We start from the raw sequence: 19,163 nt of genomic DNA, 5'->3' as shown, positions 1-19,163 counted from the left end.
TGCACTAAAGCATCTCCCCAGTTCCCCAGGAGATCACTGTGAAGGGCTACTCTATGTAAGGGAGTAAGCTACACTTCCATGAGTAAAGGGAGAACATACTCCAGAAGTTAGCATTCTAAGTTTCAGGTTAATAAGGCATTAACCTTTGCAGCCATTCAATTCTTGTATCTAACAAAATTTGATTTTACATTCCCACTTCACAAAAGCCCAACAATCACAGAGAAAGATCGTCACATTATCTGCCCATGTTATGTTTCCTTTGAACAGACCACTGGGGTAATTCAATTATACTTCAGGTTAATCCCTTTAAAGTCTACTGTGATAGCTCTAGCAGGAAAAATACGAATATTACACTCAATAACAATACAATTTCAGACAAAATTTCCAAAATGAATTTACACACTAAAGCTAAAAAGGTAAATAGTGCCATTCCATTTATTTCAGAATTAGAGACTTCCTGGCTCTCCACTCTCTTTGAGTTAAAGCTTCAATGTCTTCCACTGACTCAATAAAATAGCCTCATTCATTTCAACATCACAGGTTTATTATTTCACTCCAAACACTAGCAAGGGCTCCTTGCCTAAATCTCAATTTTGTTTTCCAAAACCTGCTTTTAAAATTGGCTTCACAGAAGCTGTGGATATAGTCCAGCGCTAGAGTGTTTGTCTTGTATGTGTAAGGCCCTGCATCGTTTACACATAAAAAGACACTGGCAACATAGTATAACCTCAAAAGTTATGATCCAGAAAATTTAAACCTTTAAATTCTTTTAAAAGTGATCAGTATTTGTATATTGCCATATTGAACTACATTCTGACTATAAATTATGTCTGAACAAAGGCAATTTTATAAATGGTGCCTAGGAAGAAACAAATCCACTTTTGAGGGCCTCTGAGACAAACAATTGGAGGCACCTTCTATAAGGAAAAAAACCATAAAACTACAAATAGCAAAATTCTAGACAGAAGTAAGTAGTTTGAATATAAAACAAAAAAATTACAAGTTACATCGGTCCATTGAGGTACAAGCCTGTAATCCCAACACTCAGAGACTGAGGGATCAAGAGTTGAAGGCCAGCCTGAGCTAAACAGCAAGACTGTCATGCACGTACATGCATAAAGAAACTACAAGTTACAAACTTCTTTTAAATTTTTTTTTACTACATGTGTGTGAGAGTAAACGAGAGAGCAACAGAGCGAGTGAGAGAAAGAGCACAAATTATAAACTTTCCAAAGATAAAGGTTTAGTTACATATGGTGATGTACATCTGTAATCCTAGCACTAGAAAGAAAGAAGCAGGTTCATCTCTAAGGCCTGGAGGCTAGACTATATTGAGAGTTCCAAAACATCCAAGGCTACATAGTGAGAGTCTGTCAAACACACATCAAAGTGTCATAAACTTCCATAAAACTAACATCTTAATGATATTTGAAACATCTCTATAATCAAGCTTCTTTACCTATACTTTGAACTATATAGTTATTTGGTGCTGATGATTTCATAAAATCATTTTCTGTATGGAAAAATGATTCCATTTTTCCTGCAGACTGAATGGTAGTTTCCTCTGTCTGTTCTCCAGTGCTGATGATAGAATGCTGTACCTACCCCTAGCATCCATCACTAGTCCTAGAATATTTGTTCAGCCATTGTTTGAAAGGTCCTTTCCAGCATTACAATTAAGCATTCAGTTTTTATAGCTGCTGGCAAGTTGGAGGGAAGTCTTGAGTTTCTTTCACACATAAGCTATAAGATTTCAGGGCATTTCATAATTCCTTGTGCACTGACTAATCTTATATACCCTCTGAGGGAATGCTATTCTTTTATATTTTCATAAAACAATTTATATACAATTATGTACATTTATATAAAATCTATATAAAATTATAGTTTTCTTTCAAGAATGGCATCTACATGCTAAGATCCTAGGGGAGGCAGCATAATCAATGGGGAGCCATTCCTATACCATAATTCCTAATAAAAACTTCACTAAACAGACTGAACCAAGAACCAACCACCCAAAGCCAACTAGCCTAGTAACCTTAAACTACGCATAGCTCCAACTCAACCACCCCAACCTTAGATTGTCCAAATGATTATATATACATCAACCATTCAGCACAAAGGGAACCTTTGTTAAGAGGGAGAGGTGAAGAGGAAAGTACAGTAGTCTATTAAGAGGCTGCTAAAAATTGCTTTTGCAAACTGTACAAACCATGACTGTGGATGTAGAACATATTTACAATCCCTGCCCTTAGGAGACTGAGGCAAGCTCAAATCCTGCCTTGGCTACACAAAGAGAACCTATATCACTTCTTAGCCTTTTGGCTAAGTTCCAACATAAAAGCAAAATAAGTCAGGCAGAGTGAAGCAAGCATACAGAAGGTCACGAGTTCAAAGCCAACTTGGGTGATAGTGAGGCCCAGTCTCAAAGCAAGCAAACAAAACGCATATTCATATGAACACATCTGAGACTTTCCAGAGTCTTAGAGGGAAGTTAATGCAGACAGAAGCTCTGAAACTAAAGTTTCATTAACTTCACAATAAATCTCTGAGTCTAGAGGCTTAATAGCAAAATATTTTCAAAGGAAAGGGAAAAAAAGGTCACAATGTATCCTATTTAATAAAAAGCTTTTGACAGAGCCCGGGGAGAGGTAAAGCTGGAAAGGGCTGCTGTGTTTCTTTTCAGGTTTAGCAATCAAATTACAAATGTGCCCTGGAAAGTGCAGCCTTCAGTATCCAACACCAGGATTCATATAAATCCCAACGTGCTTTCATATTACAGCCCCGTTCTTCTACCTTTACTGTTTAATCAAGATGCACTAACATTTGTCTGACTTTAAACAGACCTTTATTAGAAGTGGAAATAGGGATTTTACATCTGAGTGGGATGTGCCTGCTTTGAGAAATAGCAATGTGTTTGAAAATATTAAAATAGAATCTAGCTTGGGATGGAGGGCTTTCTAGCATACATAAGGCCCAACTTTCAATCTCCAGTACCACAAAAACAGCTGCCTAACATGGTAGCCTATATCCTCAGTACTTCAGAGTAAGAGAGGAAGATCAAGAATTTAAGGGCATCCTCAGCTACAGACTGAGTTTGAGACTTACCTGGTAGAGTTGAGACTCTGCCTTAAGAAAAAAAGTAGAGGGGACTGAAGAGCTAGGTTAAGAGCACCGGCTGTTGTTTCAGAGGATCCAGATTCACTTCACAGTATCACACTGGGTAGCTCATAACTGCCTGTAATTCTAGTTCCAGACAATCCAACATCCTCTTTCAGTCTCTTTCTAGTACATGCTCACATGTAGAGCACATACATACACTCAGGCACTCATACATAAAACAAAATTAATGCATAAATATTTTGTTAAGTAGAATCTAGACCTATAGTTATGCACAGATGTTTTAAGAGAAACAAATACTCAATAGAGTTTACTAGACACGGGTTAAAGGTTTATCTAAGTTGTCAGTAGACAGCAAGTAACCAACTTGAAGAAAAATTAGGTGAGCTAGCAACTGTGCCTAAATGGCTTTACTACAATTAGCACAGATACAACTGTAGATTTCACTTCTGTTTTGGCCTCCTGATGCAGAGCTACCTTAACTCAGGTGGAGTTAAAGCTGTTCATTTATGAATAAACCTAGTAGATGTGTCATACTTATTACTTATTGAAATGAACGCATTTTAAAGCTTGAAGCCTGAAGGATGCAGACTTTCCTTGCTTATCATCTTCCCTAACTGACAAACCACGAAGCATTCATCTAATTTGATATAGCTATAACTCATAAATATCATGTAAACATTTTTTACAATTTTAGCTATTTGGGGAGATAAGTGTATTTAGGAAACCTGTAGCATAGGGAATAAATGAGATAATTACCCCTTACTTCTCAGCTTTTCCAACCTGGCTCTCTTGCCAAAGAACGTGAAGGCCAGCCATACTAATCCTTTCTGGGTTGTTGGTAAGAAGTAGAGGAATCAGGCCAAGGTAGAAAATTAATAACCTTAAAAAAAATCTATATCTGAAGCATGTGAAGACGGCAAGTGCATGCCTAGGTTGGTTCACATGGATGACACTGGGAAGAAAACTTCAGGCAACACAAATCAAAAGACGGGAGTGAAGCTTACGCACAGCTGTCCGCTTAGCCTTGGCTGATCAGAGTCAAGACAGCAGGACACTGCTTCTCTCTAGGCAAATACTAAACTGAACCCACAGTTTGTTCCATCTGCTCTAACCAAGAGTAGGAAAGAGATGAAGAAAAGTACCTACAAATTCTTACTTAGTAAAGAGAAGCCAAACGCACATGAATACTCTCACATGACTCTGGAGTTAAAGAAATTCAAAAAGAATCATGATGTGCCATTTAGTCAATGTTTTGTAATCAAAACAAAGTGAACACAGCAGTCTGTTCAAGATGCTGGGAAGAATCATGAACAAGAATATTATACAGACAATAAAGTATAAATTCTGTATTTCTCTGAAAAACCAAAAACCATCTGACATCTCTGGTGACTAAGTAGTTAAAGATTTAGATAATGCAGAGACCAAGTAAGTATATAATCTACGGATACACAAAACTTCTAGATCCAATGTAATATGTTCATAAAAAGTGAAATTTAGTGAATCCTCTATTTTAAATTATGTGCTAAATCAGGTCTATATTTGGACAAAGGTCCCTTTAAAATATTAAAATCTGGAAGCTTATACCTGTGATACCAGCACCCCGGAGGGTGAGGCAAGAGGACTGCCACAAGTATGAGACCAGCTTCAGCTATGCACTGTGGCCACATAATGAGACCCCATCTCAAAAATATCTACCCTTAGTAGCATATCTAAGGATGCAATATTTGCATATGGATCTCAACTGCTCACAGAAAAAGCATTCTGAGATTGAAGCAAGCTGATCAAATTCCAAAGTGGCATTTACTTTCCAACAGCATTATAATGGGCATTGTATAAAAGCAAAACTACAGAAAACCTCCAAAAAATACAACTACCATCACTATAAGGTAATTTTTTAAATGGTAAAAACAAATATTAGGATGCCAGGTACACTGTACAAATGAGAACAAAATCCAGCAAGGACACTATATACTGGAATTAACTCATTAAGCTCTAGCAGTAAAAAATAAGCATGCTCAAGTCTAAACAATTTGTAGCTTAATATTTAAGAAAACGGTTCTGTGTATTACTGTTATTATAATAGGAATCTTCAAACAAATTATTTTTGAGCCAGAGTCTTGCTATGTGGCCCAGTTTGAGCTGGGATTTGCTATGAAGCCAGTCAGCCTCATCCTAACAATTGTCCTGCCTCCTCCCAAGCACACTCGGGAATCTTCAACCCTGTGACAAGAAAGGGGCTCTTTGTTCATTTCCGTGACCTCAATGGATAAGCTGCAGGACAGGGGAGGATGAGTGTGTGGGAAACTGGTGAAATTGGATAAATTAATCGCAGCGCTGAGACTCTCAAAAGGCTAAAAGAGACAGGGGTAAGGGAGCAAACTACGGGAGAAACTGCATGGCCCCCTTGGTTTAGAGCCTTACCCCTATCAAACTCAGGTCCCAGATCCCACATAAACATTCAGGTGTGGTACCAAACACCAGTATTCCTAGTGCTGAGGAGAAAGACACAAGGGAATCACTGGGGTGTACGAGCTAGCAAATGTAGCCAACTGGTAAGCTTCAGGTTACTAAGAGACCCTACCTAAAATAATCCAGTTGGAGAGCATTCAGGAAGGCAATGGCATGGAGACGTCTAGCTTCCATGAGTACAGAGACACATACATTCATATAACACACATACATAAATATGTGCATTTAGTTTCTAAAAAAATTAAGCTTGAAGCCAAACATTGTGGCATGCACCTCTAACTCCAGCATTTGGGAAAGAAAGGCAGGAAAATCACTGCAAATTCCAGGCCACCCTAGGCCACAGAGACCCTGTCTCAAAATACAAAAGGCAAAAACCAGAGGGTAGAGGGATGGCTCAGTGCTCAAGAGAACTGACTGTTATCCCAGAGGATAGTAGTTCAATTGCCAGCACCCACATGGCGGCTCACAACCATTTATAACTCCAGTCCAAGAGAATCTAGTGCCCTTTCCTGGCCTGAAAGGCACCACATGCACATGATACACAGATATATATATGAAGAAAAAAAATCTATAATTAGAATCCACTAGCCAGGGATCTCTACCTTACTACATTCAATAGGCAGGAAGGCCTAGACCAACTCTGCAGCAGGAGCATAGCACCTTAGCAAATTCAACTGGTGATGATATCACGTAAACAAATAGCAAGGAGTTGCCTAGATGTGGGGGTCTCTTGCACTAGTTTCTCTACTTCTGTATATCTGAAACACTTCATCAAATAAGTATTCTTAGCCAGGCAAGATGGCTTATGTTTGTAATCCTAATTCCAGTACTTGGAAGACTGGAAGTGGGAAGATCAGGAGTTCAAGGATAGCCTTGGCTTGAGCTACTTAGACCATGTTTCAAACAAACAAAACAAGACAATAAAAAATACTCTTAAGAAAATGTCAAGCAACTGGCAGGCAGGGTGGCCCCCATCTATAATCCTAGTACTTGGGAGGCTGAGACAGATAAATCACAAATTTGAGGCTAGCTTAAGTTATAGTCCATGACAAGCCTGGCTATACAAATAGATCCTGTCCCGCTAGCCACCTCCAAAAAGAAATATAATACTAAAATTAAAAAAAAAAAAATGTCACCGGGCGGTGGTGGCACACACCTTTAATCCCAGCACTTGGGAGGCAGAGTCAGGTGGATTTCTGAGTTTGAGACCAGCCTGGTCTGCAGAGTGAGTTCCAGGACAGCCAGGGCTACACAGAGAAACCCTGTCTCGAAAAAACAAAACAAAACAAAACAAACAAATGTCAGCCACAGGTGCCCTCTATAGTGCTGGGAAGGCTTTCTTAACTGCCTGAGCCTCAGCAGACATGCAGCCCATGCCTGTAATCCCAGCATTCAGAAAACTGAGGAAAGAAGACTTAGAGTTTGAGGTACAACTAAGGCACAGTCTGCCAGGCCAGCCCAGCACGATTTTGTTTCAAAACCCCCAAAATAAATCAAAGTAAGTAACTGGCTAGGTATATAGCTCAGTGCCAGAGCTCCTGCCTAACATGGGCGAGGCCCTAAATTCAAGCTGCAATCCTGCTGCAGGCACAGTGAGTGCACTGGCGGACCTGCGGATGCTCAGAGAATGCTAAGTGATAATAACGATGTAGAAGGTTCTATGTAGTTCATATCAACTGGAATCACAAAATGACGACCATGCTATAAAAGATAAAACTCCTAGCTCATTCTCTGAGATTATATATTTTCATCCAGCATGAAGTGAGAAGTAAATCGGGTCATGATCTATACACCTATAATCTAGCACTAGAGGTTGAGGCAGGAGGCTCCTGAGCTCAAGGCCACTTTGGGTTACACAACAGGACCCTTTTTCAAATAAAATGGTAGAAATCGGGAGTTAAAAACCGCACACATATATCACCACAGTGGAGTCCATGTTTGAACAGTGCTCTTTTTTTTTTAAGGGGGGGGAACGGCTTGGACTGATCACGTTACCCAGGCTGGTCTTTAGACTCCTAGACTCCTGCCTCAACAATGTCTGACTTTTTTCCCTTTAAAACAGAATTAATTGGATTAGTAATTATTATTATTAATTATAATAATTACAGATTATTTAGTATCAGAGTTAGCAGTGTAATGTACTATATTTGTCAAATGTGTTGGTATGATTGTTTCAATTGCAATATTAGATGTTATCGTTTTCTTTTTATTAAATATTTTATTTACATTTCAGATGTGATCCCCTTTCCCCCCCCACCCAGGAACCCCCTATCCCATCCCCCCTCCTCCTGCTTCTATGAGGATGTGCCCCCACCCACCCTCCCAGTCCCACATCCCCACCCCCAAATTCCCCTACACTGGGGCATCCAGCCTTCATGGGACGAATCATCTCCTCTCCCACCTATGCCTGACAAGGCCATGCTCCCGTACATAGCTGGAGCCATGTGTCCCTCCCTATGTGCTCGCAGGCTTGTTTTCTTTTTTAAAGATTTATTTATTTTATGTATATGAGTACACACACTGTAGCTGTCTTCAGACACAGCAGAAGAGGGCATCAGACCCCATTACAGATGGTTGTGAGCCACCATGTGGTTGCTGGGAATTAAACTCAGGACCCCTGGAAGAGCAGCCAGTGCTCTTAACTGCTGAGCCATCTCTCCAGCCCTAGAAGCTATTCTTAACAGAATTCTTGTTGATGGCATCTTACTAATTTACAAAGAATAACTTACTTTAATGTGATGGACACCATTCACTTTCCCAATCTGCTGCTCAATGGTCCGGACACAGGAAATACATGTCATTCCCTCAACGGTGATAGTAATTGAATTTGCATCTATACTTGGCTCCATTTTGATGTCTTTACATTCCTGTTAGAGACAATAAAATCATTAATTTAACCATAGAAATAATCTTTACTCACCTTGTCCTACACGCCACCATGAGTGTGTCTTAGACTTGGCGATGCTTCTAATGAATAGATTACGATGGACATGAGAAAATATAATTTCCAAGTCTAACTCACAAAAGGCATTGTGTGACTACAGCTGTCGTGGTGCATTCTGTAATCTCAAGACTTGGGAGGCTGTGGCAGGGGTATATCAAGGCCAGCCTGATCTAAATAAAGAATTCAAGGCCAGGCATTAGAGAGATAGCTATTCAATCAAGAACACTGGCTATTCTTCCTGAGAGCCTGGATTTAATTCCTAGCATCCACAACCATCTTTAATTCAAGTTTCAGGGGATCCAATACCCACTACTGCCCTTCTTGAACACCAGGCACACATGGTATACAGACATACATGCAGGCAAAACACCCATCTGCATAAAATTAAATAGGTTAAAAAATAGTTCAAGACCAGCTCAACTTACATAGTAACAATTAAGAGTCAAATAAATAAGAGGGCAGGGGAATGTGTGTTTTTGCACATAAGAGAGGTCAGAGCACAACTTGTGGGAATTGGTTCTGTCTTTTCACCATGTGAATTCCAAGGGATCAAACTCCGGACATAAGGCTTGGTGCCAAGCCCCTTAATTTGGCCATCTCCTGGCCCCATGTGCTCATTCTGAAACTGGAATATAATTCACATGCTAAGAAATTCAAGTCTTTCAAGTGTTTCAGTTCACTGGCTTTTGACACATTGAAAAGATGAACAACCATGATGATCACATGGTTGCAGAACATTTTCATTTCCCTCAAAAAAGAAGCCCCCAGGCTGGCAAGATGGCTAAGCAAGTACAAGTACCTATCACTAAGCCTGACAACCTGATTCAACCCCTGAGACTCATACACTGGAAGGAGGAAATCAACTTCTCCAAGGTGATCTCTGACCTTCACTCACATGCTCTGGCATATGCACACACACATGCAAGATAATAAAAAGGAAATGAACAAAATCACCACTGTCATTAGCAGTTGCTCCCACTTTCATGTCCTCAGTTCCTAGAAAATACTGATGTACTTCCTATCTCTACAGATGTGCCTACACTGGTCATTTCATGTAAATGGGTTCTCTCAATATGTGGGTTTTTATGTCTAGATTCTTGTAGTTAGAGTATTTTCAAAGTATGTCAACAAGTTGCATATACTGACTTTCATTCTTTAATGCTCTTGATGACATCCAATGACACATAAAAGCTTTACATTTTATGACATCTAATTTATCAGGTTTTTTGCTAATTTTTTACTTGTGCTGGGGATTAAATCCAGGACTTGCACATGCTAATCCAAGTGCTCTATCACTGATCACCATAAGTTACATTCTTATACATGAAGATATACAAGACCATTTTTAAGCTTTGAGACATAACTGACATATATCTCACATGTTTAAAGTGCAAAATTCACTAGTTCTTGACATATGCCCCCCCATGTGTAGTCATCACTACAGCTAATTTTAGAACAGTGTTATCACTTCATAATGAAACCCTATTCCCTTACTACCTCTCCCTAACTCCCGAGGTCAACACTGTTAGTGCTAGGCAACCAATAATCTATTTTTTGTGTATATAGAATTCCTCTTGTTACTTCATATTATTGGAAGCACGTAATATGTTAACTGGTATCTTTCATTTTGCTTGTTTTCAACTTTAATCCACATTGTAGCACACAGCAATATACCATTGCTTTTACAGTTGAATAAGTATCCATTTTGATTATCCATTTGTTAGCTGATGGACATTTGAGCCATTTTCACTTTTGGTTCTTATAAATACTGAGGTTATAAATGTTGGCATAAATTTTGATTTCCTTTATTTAATGCTGAAGAGTGTCATATTACTCTGATTGACTGTCTGAAGACCTACCAGAACATTTTCCAAAGTAGCTATGTCACTGAGAATTCCCACCAACAGTATATGAGAATGCCAGTTTCTTTATCGCCTCAGAGACACTTGCTTCTGACTGCTTCTTATGGTATACGTGTAGAGTGGGGATAGTTTATTTTTCGAGACAAGGTCTTTTTCTCCCTCTATAAATGGCTTTGAACTTGCAATCTTACTATTTAATCATCCTAAAAGCTGAAATTTCCCTGGCTCTGACTATTCCCCTAGCCATTTTAATAGGTATGAAAAGATATCTCATAGTGGTTTTGATGTAGATTTCCTAATTACTAATAATGTTAAGCATCTTTTCGTAGGTTCAAACCATGAACCAAACCAATCCTTCAAGTTACTTCTTGTTAGGTATTTTGTCGCAAAAAGTAAAACAGGCCCTTTAAATGTGTGGGATTTACGTATTAGACAGATCAGAAGAGAATGTCTGAATGTCTGAATATAAATGAAAACTACATTAATGCAACTGGATTTCCCACTACACCTCAATTTAAGCACAGCAAATAAACTATGAATACATACAGTTTTCTTTTGCTTTGTTTTTCAATTGGATCTCACACATAAAACTTCAAAGGATTCCATCTCCCTCTTACTGCTAATACATACATATGGACACATATGCAAATCTAATTACTTTGTAATACATGTTATGTCTATCTTTAAATTTTTAAATGTCTTTAAGTACAAAATCAAGACTAAGCATTGTAACCTTGCACTGCATTTAGTAAAATGTCTCAGGAAATTGTTGGGAGCCGACTTTAGCAGAAAGCGGCTAGATCAACTTTGCAGCCATCTGGAACCATATACCCTGACGAAAGATTTGGTTTTCAATAGCCTACAACAGCTGAAGCACACTCTGATATCCCACATATTTTGTGTTGCTGTTTACTGGCCCCAGGTGCAAGGTGCACGTGGTAGCCACGCCTGCAAGGCATGCAGTTCACGTGCTGTCCACGTGCTATCTACGCCATACATGCCTGTAAGGCGCATGTGCTATCCACGCCTGCAAGACATTGCGGTGCATGTGCTGTCCACGCTATAGACGCCTATAAGGCTTACGTCATATCAACACCTGCAAGGCACGTGGTATCCACGTGCCTACAAGGCACGTGGCAAAAGCCTATAAATAGCTCAGAATTCCCTTCAATAAAAGAGACTTGATCAGAATCTCTGTCTTGTCTCCATTCTTCGCGTCTCTTCCCCTTTATCCCCACTCTCTCTCTCGCTAGACCCTGACCCTCGGACCGGAACGGGCAGTACGGGCTGCAACAGTTTGGCGTCCAACATCAGGCTCCAGTAAGCGCAACAGTTTGGTGCCCAAGCGTGGGGGGTTCGCGACAGTAAATAGCATACAAGAAATGTCATATAGTATGAAAAAAATGCAGGCTTTGGAAAATCACAATATCAAAGAGACAGACCTGGCATATAGCTATTAATAATGCGTGACTCTGAGACAAAAGCATTCAACAACATTGAGAGAATAATGCCTAGTTATTAAAATAGTTTACTCATCCCCTAAACACAGATGGCAATGGCATTTCTATAAGAAGAGCAGCATCATGACTAGACTGTCATCTCTGACACAAAACTCAACATGTACACAGCCCAAAACCACTTCTTAAAGTTCATCACAGAAGCACAAACATTAGTTTTAAATTCCTGTAATATAAGGCCTCATGATTTGGAGGTTTCTAGATTCTTATAAATTCTTACTAAATTCTCATTTAGTAAAAAAGTCGATTCTCTTTTGGATACAGTTACATCCAGATAGATTTTTTAAAATCCTTATGACAATCAAGGAAATATAAACTAAAATGAATAACTGAGTATCATTTGTCAGGCAAAATATACAGTCTGACCATGCAAGGTACTCATATAGACTAACATTATTGTTCTTATTCATCTGGCTAATATAAATTACAATTACAGACATTATGTGGCAATATCTGGTAGAGTTAAAAATATGAATATAACTGAAGCCAACCTCTTCCATTCCTCTGAGATTACCTGAGGGAGAGTCTGACAGATGTGCTTAAGAAAGCATGAATGAGGTGGCTCTCACCTGTAATCTCAGCACTTGAGAGGCAGAGATAGGAGGACTGCCCTAAGTTTGACCAATCTGGTCCACATAGTGAGTTTCAGGACAATGAGGGCTATTAGTGAGACCCTGTCAGAAAGAATAAAAATGGGGTGGGGTATGAGAATGAATATGAACAAAAGTCTCGCAGAAACAGTCTTTCTAATAATTGACATTCTAGAAACAACCTAAATATCCGTGTCCATCCATGGGTTAATAAAACATAGGTTTGTTATAATGTCACAGCAGTTTAAAGTGAGTAAAGTAGAAAAGTGATTCTCAGTGGAAGTGGGACATAGAGGTGAAGGGGAGGACTATTGGCTTCTCAGTGAATATAGGCCAGGGACACCACCAAGCAACCTGTGATGGAGAAGGATGGCCTTCATAAAAACTTATCTGGCCCCAAATATCAACAGTACAAAGGCTGAAAAACTCTGAACTAGAGCCAGAACAACAAGATAAAGCCCAGAAAGCCCAGAATTGGGGGTGAAATATCTTATAAGGACACAAAAATTAAAAACATAAAACAACATCTTCTATTGTGTTTATATGCATGCATACATTAAGAAGACACAGAGGTTGGAAAAGGCGAAGGAGTAAAACAGATGCTCAACTTCTTAGGCTGCACAGTGAACACACAAGTATGCTACAGGCTCTCCTCTTCCTACAGACCTCTCATTATAATTTTTTCAGTCAAGGTCTTGGTATGTATACCAGACTGACCTCGAATTCACTATGTAGCACAGGTTGGCCTCAAATTCACAGAAATATCCTCGTTTTTGAGCCTCCCAAGTGCTGGGACTATAAGCATGAAATACTCCCAACTGGGTTTTTTTTCCCCTTGAGACAGATTCTTACTTATCCTAGGCTGGCCTCAAACTCACAGGTGGTCACAGTCTCCAACGTACTAGGTTATAAGCATGCAACAGCATGCCTGACTCCTTACTATTTTTTTCTTGAGACACAGTCTTTAGCCTAAGCTGGCCTCAAACTCATGATCCTCTGCCTCAGACTATCAATACAATGGTTTTTAAAATAAGGTAGTCCTGGCTACCTGGCTTCCTCCTGTTTCTGCCTCCCAAGTGCTGGGATTAGAGGTGTGTGCCACTATGTCTGGCCCTGTAATAATTTTTACAGACAGATAAAGGACAATTTTAAGAGAAAACAGTGAAGAAGACATAAAGAATATATGAAAATTAGAAGTTACCAACACTGAAATAATTTAGAGAGATTAACAGTAGACTCAAAACATAAAAATAGTCCCGTGACCCATTTCTATAACATCAGAGCTATATAAACATGCCTGCTTTGTTAAATTAAACAACAAAAACCATGTCTTCCGTGACAATGAGAACTACACAAAGAAACCCTGTCTCAAAAAACAAAAGCCAAGCAACCATAATGTCTTTTTAGTTAAACAAATGAATAGTTTCTAGCTATTCAAACAACACTAAACAACTACGCCTCCAAGGTAGCTACACAATATTTTCAAATCAATTTAAATCTTCCTACCCATTTGCTTTCACTGCATTATAAACAGACAGAAAAGTACCACCCACTGTTATTACATATCACACATCCTTTTTTAAAACTGTGTAAGCTTTCAAAATGAAAATAAATCCTACTACTTAATCTGTTTTCAAAACAGTGAGTGCTAACTTTCTCTCATCAGACAACTGTTATTACAGAAGGACTAGGATTCCAGATGAAACAGGTTAAGTATGTAGGAGGTTTGTTTTAAAACATAATTGTTCTTCTCATGGCTATTCCTACAATATTAGGAGTTAATACTAAAAGAAATACTAGTAAAGTCAGAACAGCACAGAATATTCAATTTTTTTTTAAAAAGCCATTTGCTTTACTGGTCGTTTTTAATGACACTAGTCACAGCATCTCTACAAAGTCAAAATGAGAGCAATGCAGGTCCCTCAGATTCCTACAGTACTGCATAGCTGAAAACCTTCACATCCATCTCTCAACAATCCGGCTACATAATAATTAGGATGGTAAACTCCTTTAAAATAAAAGAGCTAAGGCTCAGATGCGGCCACACACACAGCCAAGTCAGGAAGGGCTCCAGGGCTACTCATAGCATCAAAATGATTAACTTAATAGGGCAATGTTTGCAAAAACCATAAAGCAAAACCAAGGATGAAGCAATGTGGAAGAATGATTGCCCTGGAAAGAAAACAGATGGAGACACTGATAACTATTCCTCAGGTCTCTCTGAACCCTTTTACTTACGAGCCAAACAACTACTGCCATGCCAGTAAGACTACAAGAAAAGCGCATGTTTCCATAGAGTATGAAACTATTCTTACTTTAGACGGGGCAGCTATTATGACCTCAAGAAAGTAGGAGGAAATCAGATTGACCTATTTGATATCATGAAATAATCAACTATTTTCCAACCCTCTTATGACTTAAAAATGGACTTGGTACAGCAGTCTTAGATTATAAGAAGATTGGTGGTTGGAATGCACCCTCCCATCGAAACAATCACCTGATTCAAGCTTGTCGGATACAACTTGTAGGCAAATCAAGGACTTCCTGTAATAATATTTTTGTCACTGTTTTTCAGTTCTGAGGACCTCACCACTAATCAACCCAGCTAGCCCCCAATACATCTTTCTTCATGAGGAAATACGTACTTTAAAATCCCAAATCATACATGCAACAACATTACCTATGAAAATAAAACACTGTCAAAATGTAACTATCCATATAAAGTTGAAAAAAACTATGTTTCATATTTGTTGGTTGGTTAGGAAGAAGTAAAGTATAAAAACATAATGAAACCAAGTGTGTTGATGCACACTTTTAATCCCGGCACTTGGGAGGCAGGTGCAGATGGATCTCTGTGAGTTCAAGGCCAGCCTGGCCTACATAGAGAATTTCAGACAAGTCAGGAATACACAATAAACCTGTCTCAAAAACAACAAAAAAATGACAAAGTTTGCTGAGTTTGGAAATAACAACTATGACCACATACTTTAAGTATGTCATTAATTTCATAAAAGATAGCACTACGTCGATAATGATGATTGTTGTTTTAGCAAACACAAAAATCTATTTAAAACTTTTTTTGATCTTATGACTCAGAGATGACTGCAGAAAATGGTAATGGAAAGATTGCAAGGGCCAGATGAACAGGACGTTTGCTGTGAAATTGTGTCTCCTAGAAATGTTAGGGAAGCTATACCCATGAAATCTCACCAACATGGCTGTCTAAACATGAGTTGAACAAGGGCAATAAACATGCCAAAATTGACAGGGGAAAGGCCTATATTCTACAACTGAGCAATATTGCCAGCCTTACTAGTGTGTTAATTATTTAAAAGTCCTGGGCTAAAGAGATGATTTAGCAGTTAAGAACACTGGTAGTTCTACCTAAGGACCTGGGTTCAATTTCTAGAATCTACATGGTGGCTCACAATCATCTGTAACTCCAGTTCTAGAGGATCTGATACTTTTATCTGGCCTTCACAGGCACCAGACATGCACATGTGGTGTGGTTTTGTGTGTGTGTGTGTGTGTGTGTGTGTGTGTGTGTGTACTATACATATATTAAAGGTGTCATATTCATAGGAAGGCAAGCACAGTGATGTCCACTTGTGATCCCATCACTGAGGAAACAGAAATTTCTGATGCCCACTGGCCAAATAGCTTAGCCTCATCAGAAAGGTCCAGGTTCCAGTGAGATCCTGAATCAAACAAGGTGGAAAGAGCCTAAGGAACAGCAACCAAAGTTGTATGCAGTCTGACCTCCATATTTCACACATGACACAAGCAAACATTTTCAAAACTGTGCATGCTTTTAATCCCAGCACTCAGGAGGCAGAGGCAGGCGGATCTGAGTGAATTCTAGGACAGCAAAGGCTACACAGAGAAACCCTGTCTCAAAAATCCAAAAAAGCAAAACAAAACAGGCCAATGTCCTCCCTAAAGAAGATATATACAGGGGAAATAGATATGTGAAAAGATGCTCTTCCTAGCATTCTAAAGGTTGAGGTAAGAGGATCCTGAGTATGAGGGCAACTCTACCTCCAGAACCAGACCTTGTCTCAAAAAAAGCGGGAGTGTTGGCTGTTTCCTTAATTTACAGACAACGAAGAGGCTAGGGCCAGTACAAGTGCAGAAATCTTGTTTTTCCCAGCATATAGACCAAAAACTGAAAGAGGATGATGCAAATGCCTATGAAATATGCCCCTCTGAAATTCGCTTAAACACATGAAACAATTTTAACAATTCTATAAAATGTTCATAGTGTGTGTGTGTGTGTGTGTGTGTGTGCACGTGTGTACATGCACACATGTGGAGGCCTGAGATCTACTTTATTTACCATCTATCAACTATCACTCTCAACCTTAATTTTGAAGACAAGATCTCTCACTGAACCTGAAGATCACTGTTTCAGCTAGACTAGTTAGCCAGCAAGCTTCCAGGATCCTCTGGTCTCTGCATCCCAGAACTGAGATTACAGGCACATGCCACCACACATGGCATTTATGTAGGTTCTTGGAATCCAAATTCAGATGTTTGTGCTTCCACAGCAAGCACTGTATTTACTGGCCCATGGCCCCAGCCCCTATGACTGCAAAAAAACATAATGAACAGGAAAACTAAACATATCAAGAATCAGAATGAAGAAAAAAATTCTAGAAAACATGAAATCTAATGAATGAAAACCAATCTAATTGTGTGCAGTCCTCATGTGAAAGCTAGTGGAAGGAGCTAATACATTATTTTAGAGATAATGATAAGTTCGCATGCTCTGTTTACCCCCCCCCCCCCAAAAATGTTGAACGGTCAGGCTGCAGATTGGGATATTGAGAAGACTGAAGAATTCAACAACTGGCTTGCCAGACACAGCCAAGATGGAATCTGAAATTCAAAAAGGAATAAGAAGAGGAAGAGAAAGAAGAAACTAGAATGGGGAATTGAAGCAAAGAGAAAGAAAACCAAAAGCTACAAGGGACATAACATAGCCTTAGAGAGTTTGTGAGTTCTGTAGAGTGGTGTGCTTTAGTTTGCCAAAAAGATTTGCATACTTAATACACATATAGTATATAATCATTTTTGCTTTTCATCTGTTTGGTGTACCACAACCTGTGAGGGCATTCTTGTATGCTCTTGGCATGACTTGGCATGTTTTTCTAGAATCGTAGGGTGGGAGGTTGTGGGTATATGGATGTGAGAGAGACAGATAAGTGTTGTGTTGTGTTTGTTTGGGTGTGTACATGTATATACATGCGTGGAGAACAGGGGTTGATATCAGGTGTCTTTCTCAGTATCTTTGTACCTTTTTTTTTTTGAGACAGGGTTTTTCATGGGACCGAACACTCAATGATTCAGTTAGAAAGGCTATCTGGCCAATGAGATGCAGGGATATGGCCATTTCTGCCCCATAGCACGGAGATTACAAACACGTGCTGCCTGGCTTTTGTACTCCACCTAGCCATGCAGCAGTGGCACATGACTTTAGTTCCAGTACTGGGGAGGCAGATAGATCTCTGAATGTCAAGGCCAGTCTGGTCTGCAGAGTGAGTTCCAGAAAAGCTACACAGGGAGAGCCTGTTTTTTTTTTTTTTTTTTTAAAGTAACAAACCAGAAAGCACTCCACCAAATGAGCCATCTCCTCAGCCCATAAAGCTGTGATTTTAACTCAGACTTTTGTGGGCTAGGGGTGTGGCTCAGTTAGCAGAGGATGCACAAAGTTCCTGGGTTCCATTCCTGGAACTACACAAACCAATTGAGCATGGTGGATCATGCCCTTAACTCCAGAACTAAGGAAGTGGAGGCAGGAGAATTAGAAGCCCAAGGTCATCTTCATGTACATAGTGAGTCTGAGGTCAGCCTGGACTATATGACCCAGCCTTTAAAGATAAAGAGATAATGTTAACTTGTGTTTATAATGAATTAATCATAAATACAAAATTCCCAATTACTACTAACTTTATAATATTCCGGCAGTGGAATTAGTCCCCAGAAAGCACAGTGCTAGTGAAAAGGTCCTTACCACTCTGTACCTGGGGTGGGGTTTCATTCCATTCTAGGTTCATTGGGTCCTCAAGCAAGGCAAGCTGACCCTCATTTATGTTGATTCTGTAAGCAATCTAATCACCTACTAAGAAATTCCTTTTCTGGCTAGGTGAGTCAGTTGTACTTTATGTTGCTGCAAACAAGAACCAAGCCTAATACGTGTGCAGTAAACAGCAGGTGGCCATTAAAAACAAGGATGTAGGTCTCTACTTTCATGCAGGGAAAATATTCAGAACACTCTAAGTGAGAAAAGGCAAATTTCACTCTATTAGAAGTTCTCTTAAGCAACCTCCAGAAATTTAGTGGATGGTCTGGCTTCTAACATTGAATATTGACGTTTCCACAGCATGCTTAATTTCTGGGGGCTGCTACTTGAATGCACACTCCACATTCCATCAGAATTGTCAGCACAGTAACAGAGTTGGGCTTGACCTTCAAGCTCTTTGTGCCCGCTGGCCTTCTCATGATTGTGGGATAAAATTAAATACTATGTAAACTGATAAAATAAAAACATAAGAGAGATTTGTTCTCCATATGAGAACAAAGGTGAATACTTTAGAATTAGTTAGTTAAGGCAAATAGTAAAGTTACTGCCTAAATAGCTATATAACCTTACAATCTG

General features: G+C 39.3%; 1 protein-coding gene across 2 annotated transcripts in view; it reads right to left on the bottom strand.

The window, feature by feature from the left end:
- Atp7a (ATPase copper transporting alpha) overlaps window positions 1–19,163 on the bottom strand; it is a 99,540-nt gene that overhangs the window by 46,115 nt on the left and 34,262 nt on the right. For both annotated transcript variants that reach the window (XM_034485395.2, XM_076918634.1), the window contains exon 2: window positions 8,322–8,459. In XM_034485395.2, the coding sequence (XP_034341286.1) occupies window positions 8,322–8,441 (120 nt within the window). In that variant the 5' untranslated portion in view covers window positions 8,442–8,459. The remainder of the gene's footprint in view (window positions 1–8,321; window positions 8,460–19,163) is intronic.

This window comes from Arvicanthis niloticus, chromosome X, assembly GCF_011762505.2.
Source record: "Arvicanthis niloticus isolate mArvNil1 chromosome X, mArvNil1.pat.X, whole genome shotgun sequence".
NCBI classification, from domain to species: domain Eukaryota; kingdom Metazoa; phylum Chordata; class Mammalia; order Rodentia; family Muridae; genus Arvicanthis; species Arvicanthis niloticus.
This window is presented reverse-complemented; position numbering and strand designations above follow the sequence as displayed.